This window comes from Labrus mixtus, chromosome 9, assembly GCF_963584025.1.
Source record: "Labrus mixtus chromosome 9, fLabMix1.1, whole genome shotgun sequence".
Taxonomy (NCBI): Eukaryota; Metazoa; Chordata; class Actinopteri; order Labriformes; family Labridae; genus Labrus; species Labrus mixtus.
This window is the reverse complement of record NC_083620.1, coordinates 17249096-17266148: the sequence shown is the minus strand read 5'-3', so window position 1 is coordinate 17266148 and position 17053 is coordinate 17249096. Positions and strand designations below refer to the sequence as shown.

The window sequence follows — 17053 nt, the reverse complement described above, 5'->3', positions numbered from 1 at the left end:
CAAGTGGGTGTTGTGCTATGTTTGGAGGTGTGCAAGATATTGATTGCTCACCCACAGCCATTAGAGAGACAGGAGAACGTGGCCATGTCACCTTTGGGACTGAGTAGGAGAAAAGACAGAATAGGTGCATATAAAACCCATAGCAGATATTTATGAGATCGCACTGGAGGAGGAACATCAGCCTGAGAAGGAAGTGCTTTGCACTCTGGCTCTGCAAAAGCACAAAGTGGAAAATTCATATTCGTTGTCCCAGCTCTGCAGCTGGTGACACAGCCGACAAACAATGTGTGCGTGTGTTGACATGTTAGTGAGAATGAGTGATTTTGAGTGGGATATGCATATTAAAGTACGAGTTGTGTTTTTCCTGTGTGCAAATGCATGTGCAGTTGGAGTGTGTGCAGAGTGCAGTATGCCTCAGATGTGTGTAGGTGGGCTGAGTGGGAGCTCCAGGAGACTGAAGATGCTCTAGTCTATTTCTCATAAAGCGCACAAGACTGCTTGGGCAAATGAGGCTAAAACTGTTTTCTTGTTACTGTTTGTGATTTGCAGCCTTATTGCAATAAAGGTCAGATTCCAAAATATGCACCCACAAGTAATGTGTGTGGGTGTTTCCGAGAATGCACCTTTGGATGAAAACATTATTTTGCTTCATGCATCTTCATACAGTGTTTTATATTAAAAAGGCTGTAATAGCTATAACAAATGCTAAATTATCAATTAATTTGTGAAATGTAATTTGTTGTTGTGAATATGAGAAATGCAGTTTTACATGTGATGACTTATTCATGGGCTTTTTTTGTGCAAGAGAGCCACACTTGAGAGAAAACATTGTTTCAGCTTCATGGAAACTGCTCCCTCTGATTAGCAGCGCTGCTTAAGTTAATGTGACAAAAAGAACATGAGTAGCTCTGCCTGTTGCAATGTACAAAGATCCTATATTACATACAGCAGCTATCGACATAAGAGGTACTGTTTAATACAAACTGTTATTCAACTTGAATGAATGAACTTTAAAACAGACATTTCAGCATAAGGTGGATTTATTAATGCAATGATTCTACAGCAAAGTCCAGCAATGTACTACTCCATCAGTTTTAAAGCATGACGACTCTGCAAACTTTGACAATGGATTTTCACACACCTGATTTCGAAAGTCAAACCCACCAACACAACAACAGAGCATACTGAACCAATGCCTTGCAAGGCAAAGCTTTACCAAATGCATCTGGGATGAAAAAGAAAAGGTGTATTACTGTATTACTGCATGCTTACTGTTGTGGAAGATCAGATTTATAGAAAATGATTGAAAAAATTAAACTCATCGTGTGATCACAAAGAAAATCAAAGCAGTTCTAATCTGAATGAAGTTAAAAAGAATAAATAGAACATACAAAGCTACATCCCTTTTATAGTTTTAATCACTTTTGTAAGCAAGTCAAATAGGTTTCATAACGGTCAAGATACAAGCACATCCGAGAACACTGCGAAAACAACAAATCATTTAAGCCACTATTAGTGTAACACTGATGCAAACAAGATTTATACACAGATGGTATGAACAGTTCAATCCAAAATAAGCCCTGTTTAGCATTATGAGGACATTCATTTTCACATTCACAGATCATCATCTAAAAACTAGCACACTACCAGAAGTTTCACAAGAACATGCAGTGAGTTGCAAATTCTGGGTCAAAGACATCCTTACTGATGAGACTGCTGGAGAGGCAGAGACGCAGAGAGAGTGTTAAAAGTTCACAAAATTTCACACGAAACACACCCTCAAAACTGTCGCTTCATTTTCTACTGCTAAATTGTATTGAGGAAAAAAAAACAAACAGAAAATAAATTGATTCCTGTGGTAAAAAGGTGTGCCTGAAAGCCAGCCCAGCCAGCTAAAGCCAGCCGTATCTCACAACCTTGCTTCCAACTTGTCTCTTCTTTCTTCCAGGTCAGGACAGGGGACGTCACTGCTCTGGCACAGATGTGTCGTCCCTCTCTACTGCGCCCGATCCTCCTGCCTCTGAAAAGGGAAATAGGGAAGGTGGGGTTAAGCACAGTGGAACCAGGAAAGATTTCTGAACACACTTTTTTTGTCCAGGTTGAAGGCTCTAACCCAAAACTGTGATCTCTTAGAAAAACAACTTTATATTAAGTTGCTACTCCTACATCATGTATTTAATAAGTTTGAAAGTAGAGGAGCTGAAAGTACATCAGAACCTGAACATTGCTGTGAATAAGGGGGTCTCCCCAAATGGGAGGTGCCCATGATGCTTACAGTCAGACAGGTCCATTAATCTTGCCAGGCCCTCTGAAGCATAAGGTATCTTGTACCTCATGCACCTGGAGCTATAAATACATCTCCTAGATAAGGATGCAAGGAGTAGGCAACTGGGTTATGAAGAATCAGTAAAGAGAGTGCCTTGTGTGGACCAAATCCCCAAGACAATGCTGGACAAGGGGACATTTTAAAGGTTTGTCAGAGTTGTAAAGTCGATTTTATATGATTAGAATAGTCCTATCAAGAAGTCAAATATGAATCTTAATACAATAGTGACTTGTTTTGACACACCTGACAACCCTGTGTAAGAAAAAAAAACAGCAGAAAATGATTTTTTTATGCTAATAACCCAATTCCTAAACTTTTCTGATCCCCAAAAACAAAAATATCCAAATGTAAAAAAAAATAATAATAAAAGCAGGAAAACATGTTAACCATCGTGACAATGTTGCTTGACATTTTGCTGGTAAACTGAACACTGACAAACATCTTTTCGCTGCAGCACATCCACTCGTAGAATCATTTATAACCCTTTTTAAACAGGGGAGGTAATTGAAGACTCAATCATCTCTAGCCGGAGACCCTATGGGGGTGATTAAACGAGTCGCTCAGTTATGTACTGCATTAATCACACTTGGGATAACCCATAAAGGGCTCTAATAGGTTTATTTAATTATGTATGGCTTTTAAATGGTTTCTTTTCCAAGTGTGTTAGATGCTAAATCAGTTAGTGTCACGGCATCATGCTCTTGTGGTTGGCTCTGAGAACAAACTTTCTCATCTGACATCTCAAATTGGAAACTTGTAAAGCCAAAGAGGACATAAACTTTAAACGTTTAACTTAACTAACTTATCCTGTTCTAATATGTAACTTAAGCTCTCAATCACTTACCTGATGTAGTCACAGCTCCTGATGGGAACCTGTGTTAGTATCCTTACTCTCACTATCCATAATGCCCTCTGTCACGGCATTATGCGTCCTACTCTTACCCCATGGCTCTACACAACTGACCTGTGTCCCCCTGGCTGCAGTTGAGCACATCCCCAGTGCTGCTCACCTCCTCCCCCTCTGTTTTGTCCTCCGGCTTCATCTTCTTACGGGTCATGTGGCCACGGAAGCCGGCCTGGATCTTTGCAGCTGCTCTGTTAGCCTCGGGGTCATCCAGGGGGATGTCCATGATGTCCTCCTCCTCCTGGGGCCGGCTGCACTCCTCCTACAGGGACGACCCAAATGGTAGAGGTTTATAAAGAAAGGGTTTATATTGCATGATCAAAAGGTTTGTTTTTGCCGGGGAATTCTGACCATATGACAAACTGTAACAGCATATTTTGTACATGCTTCAAAACCATCGTTCAGACAGCGAGAGATGTGCTCTTGTAGCAGAGTGGCTCACCCTTATTACATGACTTCTATGAGGCTCTCAGGAGGTCAATAACCCACATTGCCTCAATTCTTTCTCTCCATTTCTCCTCTTGTCATAGACTGTATAATACACAGCTGGCAAAAGCATGTCTGAGTCAGTGTTTTTGTCTGGTTTTTTTTTCCACAGAAAAGGTTTGAAAAAATATCCATGAATTCATACAGAGAAAAAGCTTGGTTTTCCAAACAGAGCAACTGCCATTGATTAAAAAATATTGATCATTACTACACATCATTTTGTGAAGACAAATGGTGGGTGTAAAAAGGCTGATTCAAAATGTGTAATAGATTTCTAACTTGTTTCTTCTCCTTTCCAATACATTTCAGATATGGTTAAAAACTGCTCTTTCATCGCTTCCAATGAGCAATATAACTTCTCGCACTGCAGCCTGGTGCCAAAAAAAGATGACCCAGCGAAAACGCTGCTGTCGTCAAAACCATCAGCTCATCCAGTGACTGTGTGAACAGCATCCGCTGTCCTGGAGGAAATGTCGGGTGGGTGGAAGATGAATTCTGGCTTGTCACAAAGTGTCAGTGGAAAAGCGCCAAGGCTGTCGACAAGTTATGTAAACAGCATTTCAAAATCTGAGGCAAACACATATCAGCGACTCCCCATGCTTTGCTTATAGAAAACAGATTGACATTTCAAACAAAGGCAGCCCACAGAAAGAGCCCACTGTCTCCCACCACCTCGATGAAGCTGTGCATCACGTCTCCAGTGAAACCCCTCCAGTGTAGGAGTGTGACCACCCACCTGTTCAGCCAGCATTCATTAGCCTCTCTGTCTGACTGCTCTCAGAGCAGCACAAACCAGCGTTTTTTTTTAAAGAACTAATGATACCTGACTGGTGTACTTAATGTTGCTGGCTACACACTTCCTGTGGGTCGTTTATTGTCTTTATTGCCTCAAGGACTTTAGACTTGATCTGACACAAATTGATGAAATATTCGGATGCAAAACCCATTTTTATAACCCACATAAGATTATAAAAGCTTGAAAGCTGTGTAAAACTAGTTCAGCTATATAACCCTAAGGGCTAACTGACTTTCTACGGTTAGTTTACCACTTAAATCAACACATTTAACCCGGTAAAACATGCAAAAACAGCAACCCACAAATTACTGTATGCAGATTCTGGACAACCACAGTAAACATCATCTGTGACTACAAATTAATATGTGAATTTGCCGACTGAGCTGATCTGTAAAAAAGACAAGAATCTTCTGGAAAAGTTGAAGTGAAGCTTCTACTTACATTGTGACAGTCCATGTCTCACTCTCTCAAGATGACTTCAGTCTTCAGGTGAGCTTACCTAGGATGACTTTTGTGCCTCTGTTTCTATGCAGACCAAGCAAAGTGCTCTTTAAGTGAGTCTCCGGTAAAATACAAATGCCTTACTGGCTCATTCTAACAATCACTGTATGTTCAGTAACAGCCGCTCACGCACAGAGTGAGAGAAAGACATACAGTCACAGAGAGAATGGAGGAGAGAGAAAGAGGGAGGGAGGGAAAGAGAGACCTCCTACAAACATGACAGCGTGTGTTCCATCTTTTCATGCTCATTAAGGCTGCTGACCTACTGTGTTCACATTCCTGTTACAAACCTTGAATACGCCTCAACAATCACTAAGCACAGCCTTCAGTAACTCAAAAGGCTGATTATTCAGACTATTTTAGTTCATGTTGGAGAGTTTGAAGACAAATGACGTGATGATGAAGACCTTATATAACTTAGGACACAAACAGAAAGGCACAACCACACACACAGAAAGTAAAACAAATCCTCAAGTTGCAGTGTTACTAATCAATGTAAACAATAAACTCCAATAACAGATGACCTACAAAAGAAATACTATGAAGAAGCCAGATGGTCAAAGAACAACAATTGCTGACTTTCAAATTCTACTAATAGCGTGAAAACAAAACAGTGTAAGCATCTTGGACTGCTTTACACCAGGAGGTGTTATAAATTTATTAGAGGCAGAGTGAGCTAACAGCCCTCTCCATCCCTCTGATCCCAGCTGGTATGGCCGCCCACACTCCTCTGCCAGCCACAGAGACAAGACGGAGAGGGAGAGAAACACAGAACGTCAATTTAACCTAGTTATATCCCTGACACCAACACTCTCTTGCACTTTTTGCAAACCAGAACAAATGGCGACTAGTTTCACTTGGGCAGATCCGAGCAGTTCACGTTGTTGATTTATAAGAATGTCAACCACTATATGGTAATTATACACAATGCAATCAGTTATGCTTGCTTCAGCTTAATGACAAGTGTATCTTAAACACTCATTTAAAGATGAATATTATAGCTGAAATTGTGTCCCTGTGATTTAATCATCTTACAAGAAAGACTCCTCAGATGCGTTAAGTTAATAGTGACACTTGTTAATAGTGAAATAAATAGTACAAAAAACGGACTGAAAACAGGCTTCTGAAACACTACAGCTGGCTCACTGTTAGAATGGCTGACCCATGTTATGTTGTAACGTACGTATGTAAGCACGAGTATGAACACAAAAGGGCTGTTTTTCTGTTAAATTAGTCGGTTACAAACTGCTATTTAAGGTAGAGGACTGATACAGATGGTGCATAGCAACTATCAGCATCACCATCTCCTATTAATTCCATGACGACACTAAAAGAGAGCAGGATGGTGAGAGGTTACCATGGTAACATTCTTAGTACCCCTTCCTACACTCCCTCCCCGCGTGTTTTGGAGCCCTGATGGTCCAGACACATCAGACGCGGATAACTGTGACAGCAGTAAAAATGTTAAAGGCCTAATTCGCAAGACAAATTGTTCCGTCTGTCTTTGATGATGATGGATTAGTGAATCTGGTTCCAATCTGTGGAGGCTGCGGCGGCTCCCAAGAGGAGTGTGGATCCAGCGCTAACAGAGCCAAAGTGTTACAGTTTTATGAGCATGCAGCAGAGCACGCGTCTTTGTTCAGCCATGTATATTAACAGAAACAAAGTCGGAGGTGAACTACAAGACTGAAGCTGTTCAGGCGGTTTTGATTATGACCCTCGGGCCGCCCTTGCAAGGTTTAACAGAGCAAGCAACCATACGTCATGCAGAAAATGAGGTCTTTTGGAGATGTTCTCAATCACCTGCCCCAAGAGAGTCCAGGTGGGGAAGAAAAAGGGCCCCTGTTGATCAGAGCTGCCCTTGAAAGGTTTATTTATATAGGCTACCTGAGGCAGGAATGGGAGCAAAGACGACTATAGCCCAGCTAAAGACACCTCTGTCTGAAACGGAACATTTCTACCCTCAGCCTGCTGATAAAAATGGAGGAAGTGTGATGTTTTTAACAGCCATCAGAGGTGGACTATTTTCTCTTTGAAAAAATGTTGATCTATAATGTTTAAGCCTTTAAAATTTTATGATAATACAATGTTTTGATCTGTGTTGTGTAGAAGAGTGTACGGTAGACAGAAGGAGCATCACACTGTACCTTGTCACTACTGTTGCCTTCAGGCTCTGTAGCGTCCTTTTCAGACCCAATCAGCCTTTTCTCTCCTTGCTGGTCATCAGGTAGCCGTTCTGCACTTTGTATAGGGCTGATTCTTCCCTCTTTACGCATCGCATCACTCTTCTCTTCTACACAAGCATCCATCTTTCCTTCTTCTTCAAGTTCCTCCGTGTGTGATGCTTCCTCTTTTAATGTGACCTCTTTTTCTTCCGCTGTATCCTCTTGCTGGGGCTCTACAAGTGTTCTCTGACTCTCCTTGTTCCCCTCATGTAAAAGTTGAGCACTCACTTCTAAAGTTTTACTCTCCGTCTCGAGTGCAGGAGATGATGTATTTGACTGTCTCACTTGTAATGATAGATTTTCCACACTTCTGTCGTTAATGTTCTCCGCCACTTTACTGTAACCCCCTGTTTGTATGTCCTCTTTGCCCTCACCAAGAATAACTCTAGTCTCATCTTCTTCAACAACAAGGTCATGTGACCTCTCCGCATCTTTCCCAGACTCCTCATTCTTGTGAAATTCACCTTCACTTATCTGCTCATTATCTTCATTTTTATGATCGGTTTCACCCTTGAGGTTCTCTTCATCCCCCTCTGGGGTTAGCTGATGTGGTAAGATGTTTTTACCACTTTCTCCATCCTTGTCATCGTCACTTTCATTTAAATTGGTGTCGTTTGTGTTCCCTTGCTCCTTCTCTATTTTATCAGATGTCTCATGCTGACTTTCTATTACCTCTTCCTCAGAATGAACTGCCATTTCAGTTCCAACCATCTCCGGTTCTCCATGGCCCAGTGCAGCAGGTATATTTTGGTCTGTTACCACAGCAGTAACCTCACAATCTTCCTCATGTTGCATTTCTAATATTTTAGTCTGTAAGGCCTCTATTGAATCCTCTTCCTGGGGGTTTTTCTCCCCGTCCTCTTTAGTCTGTTGAGCTTCTGGAACATCTTCAAAGCTTATCTCAACCAAGGAATCCACCGTTGGTGAGGTATGACTGTCTAAACCCCCCTCTATATGAGCTGAACTTTCATGTATTTCCCCAGAAGAATCCTCAGTATATCCTCCTTCCTCTTCAGCTATTTCTGCTTGATCTTCTGCGTTTTCTTGATTGCCCTCAGGCCCTTCAGGTTCAGACAATGAACGTTCAACAGTTCTCTCCGGCTTGGATATTGAGCTTACTTCTTCAACAAAATGTGTATTGTCTCCTTCCATTGTTCTGCCTGTTTCTTTAAGCTCTGTAGCACACACATCCACATCAGCTAACCCTGAATATGGAAAAACCTCCACTGAATGTTCAACCTCAGCGTTTTCCTCTACTTCTAAATCTCCAGTTTTCCTATCCTCAACTGCAACTGCAGTTTTGTTTTTATCACCTCGCCCATCTTCTGCTATTCCTAACTCCTTAGCACAAACATCTACATCTGAAATCCCTCTGACAGCTAACAAGTCCGGGGGATTTAACTCAGACTGATGTGTATCTTGGTCTAGAAGAGAGCTGCTACCTTGTTCGTCAGCTGCCCTGTCAACTTTATCAAATGTGGTTATTGTTGGGGCCTCCTCCTCCTCTAGCCTACTCAGTTCATCTCGCTGTATGTCTTCAGCTAGGAGCCTGTTGACTGATTCCTCTTCTTTTGCTGTTGAAATCACGTCTTTCTCTGCAATATCATATTCTTCTTCTTCTGTATTTTCAGTCGAGCCAGTCTCTTTAGAGACGTTGGGTTGTGTGATGGAAAGAAGTGAAACATCTGCTGAATGACTTGATTCATCTTCAGTTTGAGACTCATATGATAGCTCTCTAAAAAGTACATCAAAATTAATGTTAATGTGAGAAATGTACAGAATGGCAAAGAGAAACTTTAAGCTATAACACCGATATTATGGAGGCCTCCTCTGTGAACCTTCTCTGTCACCTGTCATCTTCTTGCAGAGCTCCTTTCAATCCTGCTCTCGTTTTCTTACCCTTGTTGTGACCTGAAATCTCTTTCAACACTGAGCTGACAGTCTGTGCTAGTTCCAGGTCTCTATTGAAAAACTGACTTTTGAAATTATTTGATTCTTTTTCAAAAATTGAAGCATGGACTGAAGTTTTTTTTTTTCCTTTTTTTTTCTTCTTAAGTTATTTTTTGAATCTCTTGTATTTTTCTAAACCTAAACACATGACTTCCAGAAATAAGTAATGATTCTTTTTCAGACATTTCAAAAATAACGCTGTTCATTAAGTTTGTATAATGCACGTATGTCAAAATGTCATGGATGCTGTAATAGTATCAGTTATGATTGAGATAAAAAAAAAAGGTCTGCAGAGTATCTCAAACAAGGACTCAGAATCAGACGCTAAGTTATTACCATACAAATATGTAATGTTTTTATTCTTATTTTTTCATTACTTTTGACTTGTTACTATTCTTTCCCTCATGTTCACCCTCTCCCTCTCCTGTTGATCCTCCTGGCTGTTGAACAAAGATCAGACTCACTTGGAAAGGGTCACCTCTGGTCCTTTCTCTAGACTGGCCTGTTTGGAAAAAAAAACACAATGGTATGAGGGTAAATAAAATATTGATAACAGAGTTGAGATTGACTAGTTTTAAGAGAGTGGCATATACAGTACAGCAGGTTCATTTTGTACCCCAGTGGCCTTGAATGCATGGTTGTTGTAGAATCTATCTTCCAGATTTGCAGCCCACTCCGCAGGGTCTATTCGACTTTCTACAAGAAAAAACAAACACACAAACAAGTATTTGACAGCAGTAAATCATATACTGATGTCAATTCAACCCTAAATTAAGTTTCAGTTACCTTCTCTTTGTCTTAGAAGATCATCGAAGTACTCTGCCGCATATTTAGGAATGTTTTCAGGCTGGTCTCGCAGGACTTCTCTTGACAGTCCCTCCAGGAGAGCACCAAATCCTCTCGGGACGCGCAGGTGAGTGTTCGAGAAAGGCACTGACATTTTTTTTTTTTTTGGGGTACACTGGCACAGGTAACTTTTGCGAAAGCAAGTTCGGAATGTATGTCGAAGTTTTCGCTGTAATTTACTCCGCGGGTCGACTTATTTTTCTTCCTAATGGCAAACGTAAGAGAAGGAAGCAAGGTGGCACCGCGAAGTTTCGATAGTTTTGCGCATAGGATGTATTAAGCGAGCTAATGAAGGTATGAAAAAAGGTGAAAGTATTTCCTTTAAAGTTCTTGCAGTTCGTCTCCACCTTTACTTGTGAATGTTATATCCAACAACTTAGCTATTGTGTTTTGTTTACAACCGTTTCTAAGCAACGGTTGTAACTACGGACACTGACAAGGCTCAAATGTTTTAAAAAAAAAACTCACATGGGTTTATTGTTTCAAGCAAAGCAGTATACAAATATATAGCGTTATACAATGGCATTACTTACAGAGGACAGAACATATTTATTTGAAAGTATTACATGCAGTGTTACGTCACAAACACAACGTTATTGTCGTCCTTTTCTTCCCATCCATCAGCAACCTTCAAAGTCAGGCATACGTGATGACGGCATACTCAGAGTTGGTGCTCATCTTCCGGCTGACCTCTCTGGGCTGAGGGACATGCAGTCTGTCAGCTGAACGTGAGGCCTGCAGGTTACACCTCGATTCATCTCCCCACCACTGCAGGAGAAGCACGGTGAAAAATAATGAATAAAAACTACAAGAGCAAGACTAGCTCAAAATACTTGTTGGGGCTTGTACAGAAAAAAATGTAATATTTTAGGATGAATTATTACCTGACAGTCAAATTTCCTCTAGGTTACGGCTTTTGTTACTCCAATAGCCTATAACTTTTTTTTTTTAATGAATTAACCTAATTTGATCTAATATAAACAATGTATCTAATAAACTGACAGTATGCCTATTTAAAGCCATCTGAACCAATACACTCTAATTTTACACATCTGAACTAAATCTCAACCTGATAAAGGTTATCTTCAGTTTTTGAAAGAGTTTCAAGTGTTTACAGGCTTTAGTGTGTTTTACTGTTTTTTTCGGTTTGCATTACACCACACATTTCTCTTATGTCTGGTGTTTTGTCCATGCTAGATAACAGCAACAGGTGACCACTTTAAACAACTCCTCATTTATGAAATATGCAAAATATATAACTATAAAATATTATGAAATTTTAAATTCTGATATCTTTTTTACATGTTTGTAACCACAGTCATTGATGCACTAGCTCCTTTACCTGAAATCTAAGTGTCTATAAATGTAACTTGTATAGCCTACTAACAACAACAAAAAAAGTCATCACTATAACAGAGGCAATTTTCTGATTAAGACAATGCACTTGATCTATACGGTTTCTGCTCATGTAACAGACGACAATTGACCGTCCAATGAATTTGGCATTCAATAAGATAATGGATAAACATGTTGAGTCTGAGGTTTCGTCCTTTACCTCTCTTTGATCTCCAGGAGTCAGGTAGCCGACCTGAGTGAGCTCTGGTGTACTAACGCCTCGCACGGTGATCATTATGTCAGCATATGGAACCTCAGTGTCACTCTCGCTGTCTGCGTAAAAGAAATGATCTAGTCGATCAGAAAATGTTTAAACTCTGAGGTACTACTGTTGATGCAAATAAAATATGATCTTACCTGGTGTTGGAATCCTCAAAGTCACTCTCTCACTTTGTGTGGACTGTGGCCCTGTAGGGAATGTGGCAGGTATAAATGACAGGGCTACAAACAATTCTGTAAATTTAAAAACTACATTTTTTATTTTGTTTACCGTTCACTGGTAGGCAGACAGCATGAGGGGGTAGTGGTGAGCTGAAATAGTAAATAGATAAAGTAGCAAACAAAGTAAGAGATCAAAATTATAGATTTGTTTAAGATGGCAGCACACCTTTACCACAAATGATTCTTCAGTAGTACTCACCCTGACCTGGACCCAACAGGCTGCCCTGTTGAATGTGACATAGACAAAATGTAATTTAGATACAGCTGTGTCGAACGCAGAGATTTTCACTTTTCACAGCAAGTGTATATTCATAATATTTGTTTTTTGTTCACCTTTACAACTCAAGCTCTGTCTGTTCCGGTTCAGACACATGTAAGCTGCCAAAGCTGTGAGCACCGTGGCAACAGCAACCGTTACCGTTGCTAAGACCTTAATTCCAGTAAACTCTCCTGTTAACATAGAAACAAGAGGATGAACCTGATTAACAGAGGGGGGTTACTTTTCAGGTCTACAAACAGATGTGCATTATTATGAATAAAAATAAATACATATTTGGGAATTTTATCATATTTCTTAGAGACATTTGCCATGTTATAAAAAAACAAATCCCTTGATTAATGCAAACTCACCTCCACTTTGATCTCTTGGCTTTGTAGGAAGAGATGCTGAAATGTTTTAGAGCATGGTTTATGTAACTGAAGGTAATGCTTAAAATTATTAGAATATTTTTAGCAAACATTTGAGGACCTTACCATTTTCAGTTTCAGTGTTTAGGGTAACTTTCCACGTTGGGGCACTTCTTTGACCTAAGCCAACCCAACCATAAGAAAGATCAACTTTGAAATGACATCTACCCCATGCCTTTGAAACAGCTCTCAACATTTTCCTCCAGACTTTAAAAGGTATGTCTCATATTGTCGATCAATCTATGAATCTCTACCTTGAAGCTTCAGCTTAACGATGCGCTCTGTTTTTTGTAGAAGTTGTGTGTCGTCCGTAACAAGTGTGTAGCATGTGTAGTTCTTCTCGAGGTCTTCAGCGGACACATTTGACAGATGAAGAGACACTGTGCACTCTGCGTGAGTGCCGAGACAGACGGATTTATCTGATGATTTACTCCAACAGCCGCGGACAAATTCAGTTGAGCAGTTGTAGGTGCAGTTTAATGTAAGAGAGTCTCCTAATGCTGTCGTTAAGATATCAACAGGCATCCTCATATTGACACAGGTCACAAGTTCTGCAACAAGAAGATGTAACATGAACCATAGATGAATGCATTGTTGAATTTACCTGATGCATTTGACGCATTTAATCCAACGACAGAAGGTTATATACTCTACCTTGTGTCATCCAGATAATGAGCACAGTGAAGTGAACCGAGATCATCATGCTTGCTCCTTGTTTTTCTGAAACCTCTTGCCAACCATGCAATCAAATGTGTTGTGCTCCAGTGGTTTGGTGATGCTTGCACCTGCAGAAAGAATTGCTGTAATACCACACATATGCTCGAACACATGGTAAAGGGAACAGGATGTGGCATACAACCGTTCTCAGAGATGTGTAAAAATAAATCTGAATTTAAAAAAACAACAACAACAATGTTTTCTTAGATATTGTGATACCCAAAAGGCACTCAGACATTAAAGTAAACAGTATTTTTGTATGCAATAACCTGCATAGAATAGATCTGGCACCTTGCTTAACAAAGAATGTGGTTAGCGCTTATCTGCACATGCAACACTGCAGCGTACTCCCCACTTGAACAGAGGATGTGTTTAGCATTCTTGTACAACTCAAATTGAATAATTTATTATAAAAGCCTCACAATTTGAAAGCAAGAGAGGTATTTAGTGATAAATCTTTCAACTTAGCCTCTGGACTGACTCGAATGATTCCATGAATCCATCTGATACTTCACATCTTTTTCATATTTTATTCTTTGCGTAATCCCCATATGAATTACACCAGAAACATAAATCATTCAAGTGATCCACTAACTGAGACAATATCTAGGTTAGCTTTAGCACACACTCATGCATTATGAAAGTAGAAGGTACGGTTACAGAACATCACGGCACACCACTTTCAGTGAAGGCGCTCGCATGGGAGCATTACGTGCTCGGGTTTCACTCTCCATGCCTGAAGGCCCCTCACTTTCCTGCCTTTAAGCTGTCAGTCATGCGGGCTTAGACCAAAGAGTATTCATGAAAACACACATAAAAAAAACAACAACAACAACAACAGGGAAATGACGTTTAGGTATGAATTGCTCAGGAAAATAATGCATGCGTTTTATTTTTCAGCTTGTCTGCTGCGGACACACTCTGGACTCGCCTCAGGTAGGAATGTTAACTGTTCAAAGTTATTTAGCTGTGTACGTTAATATACTTGGTGCTTATTGAATGATGAAAGACTTTTAAATGTGTCTTGACATTTATATTTGTATTTAAGACTCATTTGAAGGGAGCGCAGACCTTCCCCCTGATAACGAGACCGACATCAAATTGTGTCCAGAAGGAAAATACTTCTCCCACCAGATTTGCTTAGAGTGTTCCCCCGGTCATTTGTAAGTCTTCAACCTATTTTAGAATGTCTTTTCCTCTATATTTTCATTATACAAACTTTAGAAAATACATAGATAAGTGTGTTTTGTATTGTCTTGTATAATCTGTTCCTTTACGGAGTCAATTGCAAGAATTAGATTAATAAAATATTTAATGTCTTTTATGACTACTGGTGAGATTGCAATATTGATAATAAACACATTGTATTTCAGTTGTCCTGGCAATGTATCTGCACCTCATAGATGTCCAGTAGGAACATTCAACCCATACACAGGGAGAAGTAGTATTAGTGACTGCAAGGTAAGAGAATCTGTGTGTGAAAACCTTTACTCATTCAACAGAGTGGTTTCAAAACTTCTGTCATTCAAATTCAAATTGCATATTCAACTTTGTAGAATTTTCATGTAGATCATCAGATTCACCGCCCTGTCTCATCTATTATTGACCTGGTGAAGACGGAAAGCACTCTTTCAACAAGTTAAATGTCTAGATATCTTAATTCACTTGACTTTTCCCCCCTTGTCATGTTTGTATAACCCTCACGTACCTCAAACAGTGTGCTTGATACTGTGTGACAGCTTGTGATGTTTTGTCACTGTCTTTCCTGCTGCAGCCATGTTTCCCTGGTCTGATCAGTTCTGAAGACAGAGTGGACTGTAGTCTGTGTCCGGCAGGTTTCACATGTGATCCCACCCTAGGGACCCTCTCCTTATGCCCCCCAGGGCAGCATTCTCCTGAGGGAGTCTTACAATGTCTGACATGCCCTGTAGACTCTATCTGCACCTCTGGCTTTCCTTTGAAGGTAACAACAATGGTTTCTCCTTAAATATGTTGAAACTGAGAGAGAAAAACATATTGTTTACATATATATATATATATATATATATATGCTTGCTGGGGTGGGCTTCAAAATTGGAACTAATTGCAGTCATTTACTTCCTCCCCTTGTTTCTTTGTTCATCTCTTATATGTACGTTTCAGTGTGGGCCTGGCAAGGAGCCCAGCGCAGATCAAACTGTGTGTAATGAGTGTTCCCCAGGCTTCTATTCCACTATGTGTACTATCCAGTGTCTGCAGTGTCCAGAAGGTAGTGCAGTAATAAAAGGCCAATTACTCCTCCAATCTGCTCTCAGTACTCTTACATTTGAATAGTTTTAAAATAGTTTGAGATAAAATTGGTTCCATGATCATTTAAGTTGTCATCTGCTTGCTATAGGAAGTTACTGTCCAGACAGTGGTATGTCCCAGCCGCTCCCCTGTCCACCTGGTTGGTCTTCCACACCTGCACAGACTCACTGCCTTAGCTGTAATGATACGTCTTCGCTGTGTGGGGAAGCTGTGGCCCCCCGCTGTAGCCAGCCGGTCCACAGGTCCAGTCAAACGATCACCTGTCGACCAGGAACGTACAAAGACACAAAGGAAGAGTCGGCATGTGTGGGTTGTCCAGTCGGTAAGTGTTTCATTTTCACTGCATGCTGACATTGATTTTACAGTTTGCATCCCTCCTGTATAAAGCCACATGTTTGTGTACATGTTTTTCATGCCGCAGGTTATTACTGTGTGGGAGGTGCAGCTGTACCCTGCCCTGCAGGGACTTATGGCCCTAAAGAAGGTCTGCAGAGGCTGACCGACTGTGCAATCTGTCATGCAGGTTGAGTATCAACATAGGAAACTCTCTGTATTGTTGTTCTCACAGTTACACGTCCAAATGCTGTAATATATGCAATCATATCAGTGGGTATACCTATAAAAATACCAAATAAATGGAGGTTTCTCCAGTACTATTGGCCAATGTAGCTTTAGCTTATAATTTATACTATGCTCTAAAAACTGAACTTATCTATAAGTACCTTTCTCTAGGGTTCTACTGTCTGGAAGGCAGCTCCCAGAGACCCACCTCCCAGTTCCTGTGCCCACAGGGCTATTACTGTGAGGAGGGCACCGCCACCCCTCACGAGTCACCTTGCCCTGCTGGTACAGCGGGGGAACAACTGGGCCAGACAAGTAGGGCAGCTTGCAAGAGATGTAGAGAGGGACGCTTCTGTCCCGCAGGTAAGTCTCTGCAAAAATATACGGACTATATTGGGCATTAAATGCTCAATTATTCAAAATATCAAGCATCACAGTAAGTTTCTTCAGCCATATATGAGGAGAAAACACTGAATGTAGAGGTCAATGTTACTTGAGGATGCAATGTGCCCACTATTCGACTTTTGACAGGATCATCTGCGCCAGGCTTTCCATGTGCACGGGGGAGATACTGTCCTGCTGGTACCTTGGAAGAAGTGATATGTCCTCGAGGCACCTTCACCCCTCATCAAGGAGCAATAAGCAAGTCTAAAAGACATTTTATTTATTTGTTAAACTCCCTAATCATTAAGTAATATCTACATTCACAGTCATAGTTATTTTTTTTACTGCATTCTAGGTAGGATGCGTCTCCATGTCACTTATGTAGAACTGCAGTTATTGTTTGAGGACAGCCCTACAGTCCCCTCTGCAGCTCAGTCTAGCTAATATGGAGCTCTATCATACATGTCTGTTATTATATAAAGTGTTGTTTGGTTCCCTTGATGAACTGGAAAATATAGATGAGAAATTGCAACAGATGGAGGCCA

At 40.6% G+C, this 17053-nt stretch overlaps 3 protein-coding genes across 6 annotated transcripts; 1 reads left to right on the top strand and 2 right to left on the bottom strand.

The window, feature by feature from the left end:
• Positions 1–1022: 1022 nt before the first annotated feature.
• Positions 1023–10210, bottom strand: spa17 (sperm autoantigenic protein 17). Of its 4 annotated transcripts, none has more exons than XM_061046606.1 (6): positions 9975–10210; positions 9805–9884; positions 9653–9690; positions 7161–8973; positions 3291–3492; positions 1023–2020 (listed from the first exon to the last, which is right to left on the bottom strand). In XM_061046606.1, the coding sequence occupies exons 1-6, from the start codon at positions 10126–10128 to the stop codon at positions 1965–1967; spliced, it is 2343 nt and encodes a 780-aa protein (XP_060902589.1). In that variant the 5' UTR covers positions 10129–10210; the 3' UTR covers positions 1023–1964. The 4 variants fall into 4 exon arrangements, with proteins under 4 accessions (XP_060902589.1, XP_060902590.1, XP_060902591.1 ...); XM_061046607.1 differs by having other exon boundaries at positions 3337–3492; positions 9975–10199; XM_061046608.1 differs by lacking the exons at positions 7161–8973; positions 9653–9690; positions 9805–9884; positions 9975–10210 and adding an exon at positions 4954–5381.
• A 273-nt stretch (positions 10211–10483) lies between these two features.
• LOC132980451 (uncharacterized) lies at positions 10484–13366 on the bottom strand. Its single transcript, XM_061046605.1, has 10 exons — positions 13212–13366; positions 12812–13108; positions 12624–12677; positions 12501–12536; positions 12204–12320; positions 12070–12094; positions 11920–11960; positions 11787–11837; positions 11590–11702; positions 10484–10802 (listed from the first exon to the last, which is right to left on the bottom strand). The coding sequence occupies exons 1-10, from the start codon at positions 13258–13260 to the stop codon at positions 10671–10673; spliced, it is 915 nt and encodes a 304-aa protein (XP_060902588.1). The 5' UTR covers positions 13261–13366; the 3' UTR covers positions 10484–10670.
• A 545-nt stretch (positions 13367–13911) lies between these two features.
• Positions 13912–16762, top strand: LOC132979913 (signal peptide, CUB and EGF-like domain-containing protein 3). The gene is made up of 8 exons (XM_061045738.1): positions 13912–13924; positions 14323–14437; positions 14648–14735; positions 15049–15237; positions 15417–15522; positions 15652–15885; positions 15985–16487; positions 16656–16762. Exons 1-7 carry the CDS (start codon positions 13912–13914, stop codon positions 16089–16091), a joined length of 852 nt encoding a protein of 283 aa, XP_060901721.1. The 3' UTR covers positions 16092–16487; positions 16656–16762.
• The last annotated feature ends 291 nt before the right edge of the window (positions 16763–17053 follow it).

Bases quoted from the DNA above. Each gene is read 5' to 3' on its own strand.
- spa17 (XM_061046606.1), bottom strand. From the start codon at position 10,128: ATGTCAGTGCCTTTCTCGAACACTCACCTGCGCGTCCCGAGAGGATTT. The intron at 9,691-9,804 runs GTACAAAATGAA...TTTTCCAAACAG, and splicing joins ATGCATTCAAGGCCACTGGG to GCCAGTCTAGAGAAAGGACC. The intron at 8,974-9,652 runs GTGAGTCTGATC...TGTACTTTTTAG, and splicing joins CCAGAGGTGACCCTTTCCAA to AGAGCTATCATATGAGTCTC.
- LOC132980451 (XM_061046605.1), bottom strand. From the start codon at position 13,260: ATGATGATCTCGGTTCACTTCACTGTGCTCATTATCTGGATGACACAA. The intron at 11,961-12,069 runs GTGAGTACTACT...TTACTATTTCAG, and splicing joins CCTGTTGGGTCCAGGTCAGG to CTCACCACTACCCCCTCATG. The intron at 11,703-11,786 runs GTAAGATCATAT...TCTTTTACGCAG, and splicing joins TTTGAGGATTCCAACACCAG to ACAGCGAGAGTGACACTGAG.
- LOC132979913 (XM_061045738.1), top strand. The intron at 15,238-15,416 runs GTAACAACAATG...TGTACGTTTCAG, and splicing joins CCTCTGGCTTTCCTTTGAAG to TGTGGGCCTGGCAAGGAGCC. The intron at 15,523-15,651 runs GTAGTGCAGTAA...TGCTTGCTATAG, and splicing joins GTGTCTGCAGTGTCCAGAAG to GAAGTTACTGTCCAGACAGT.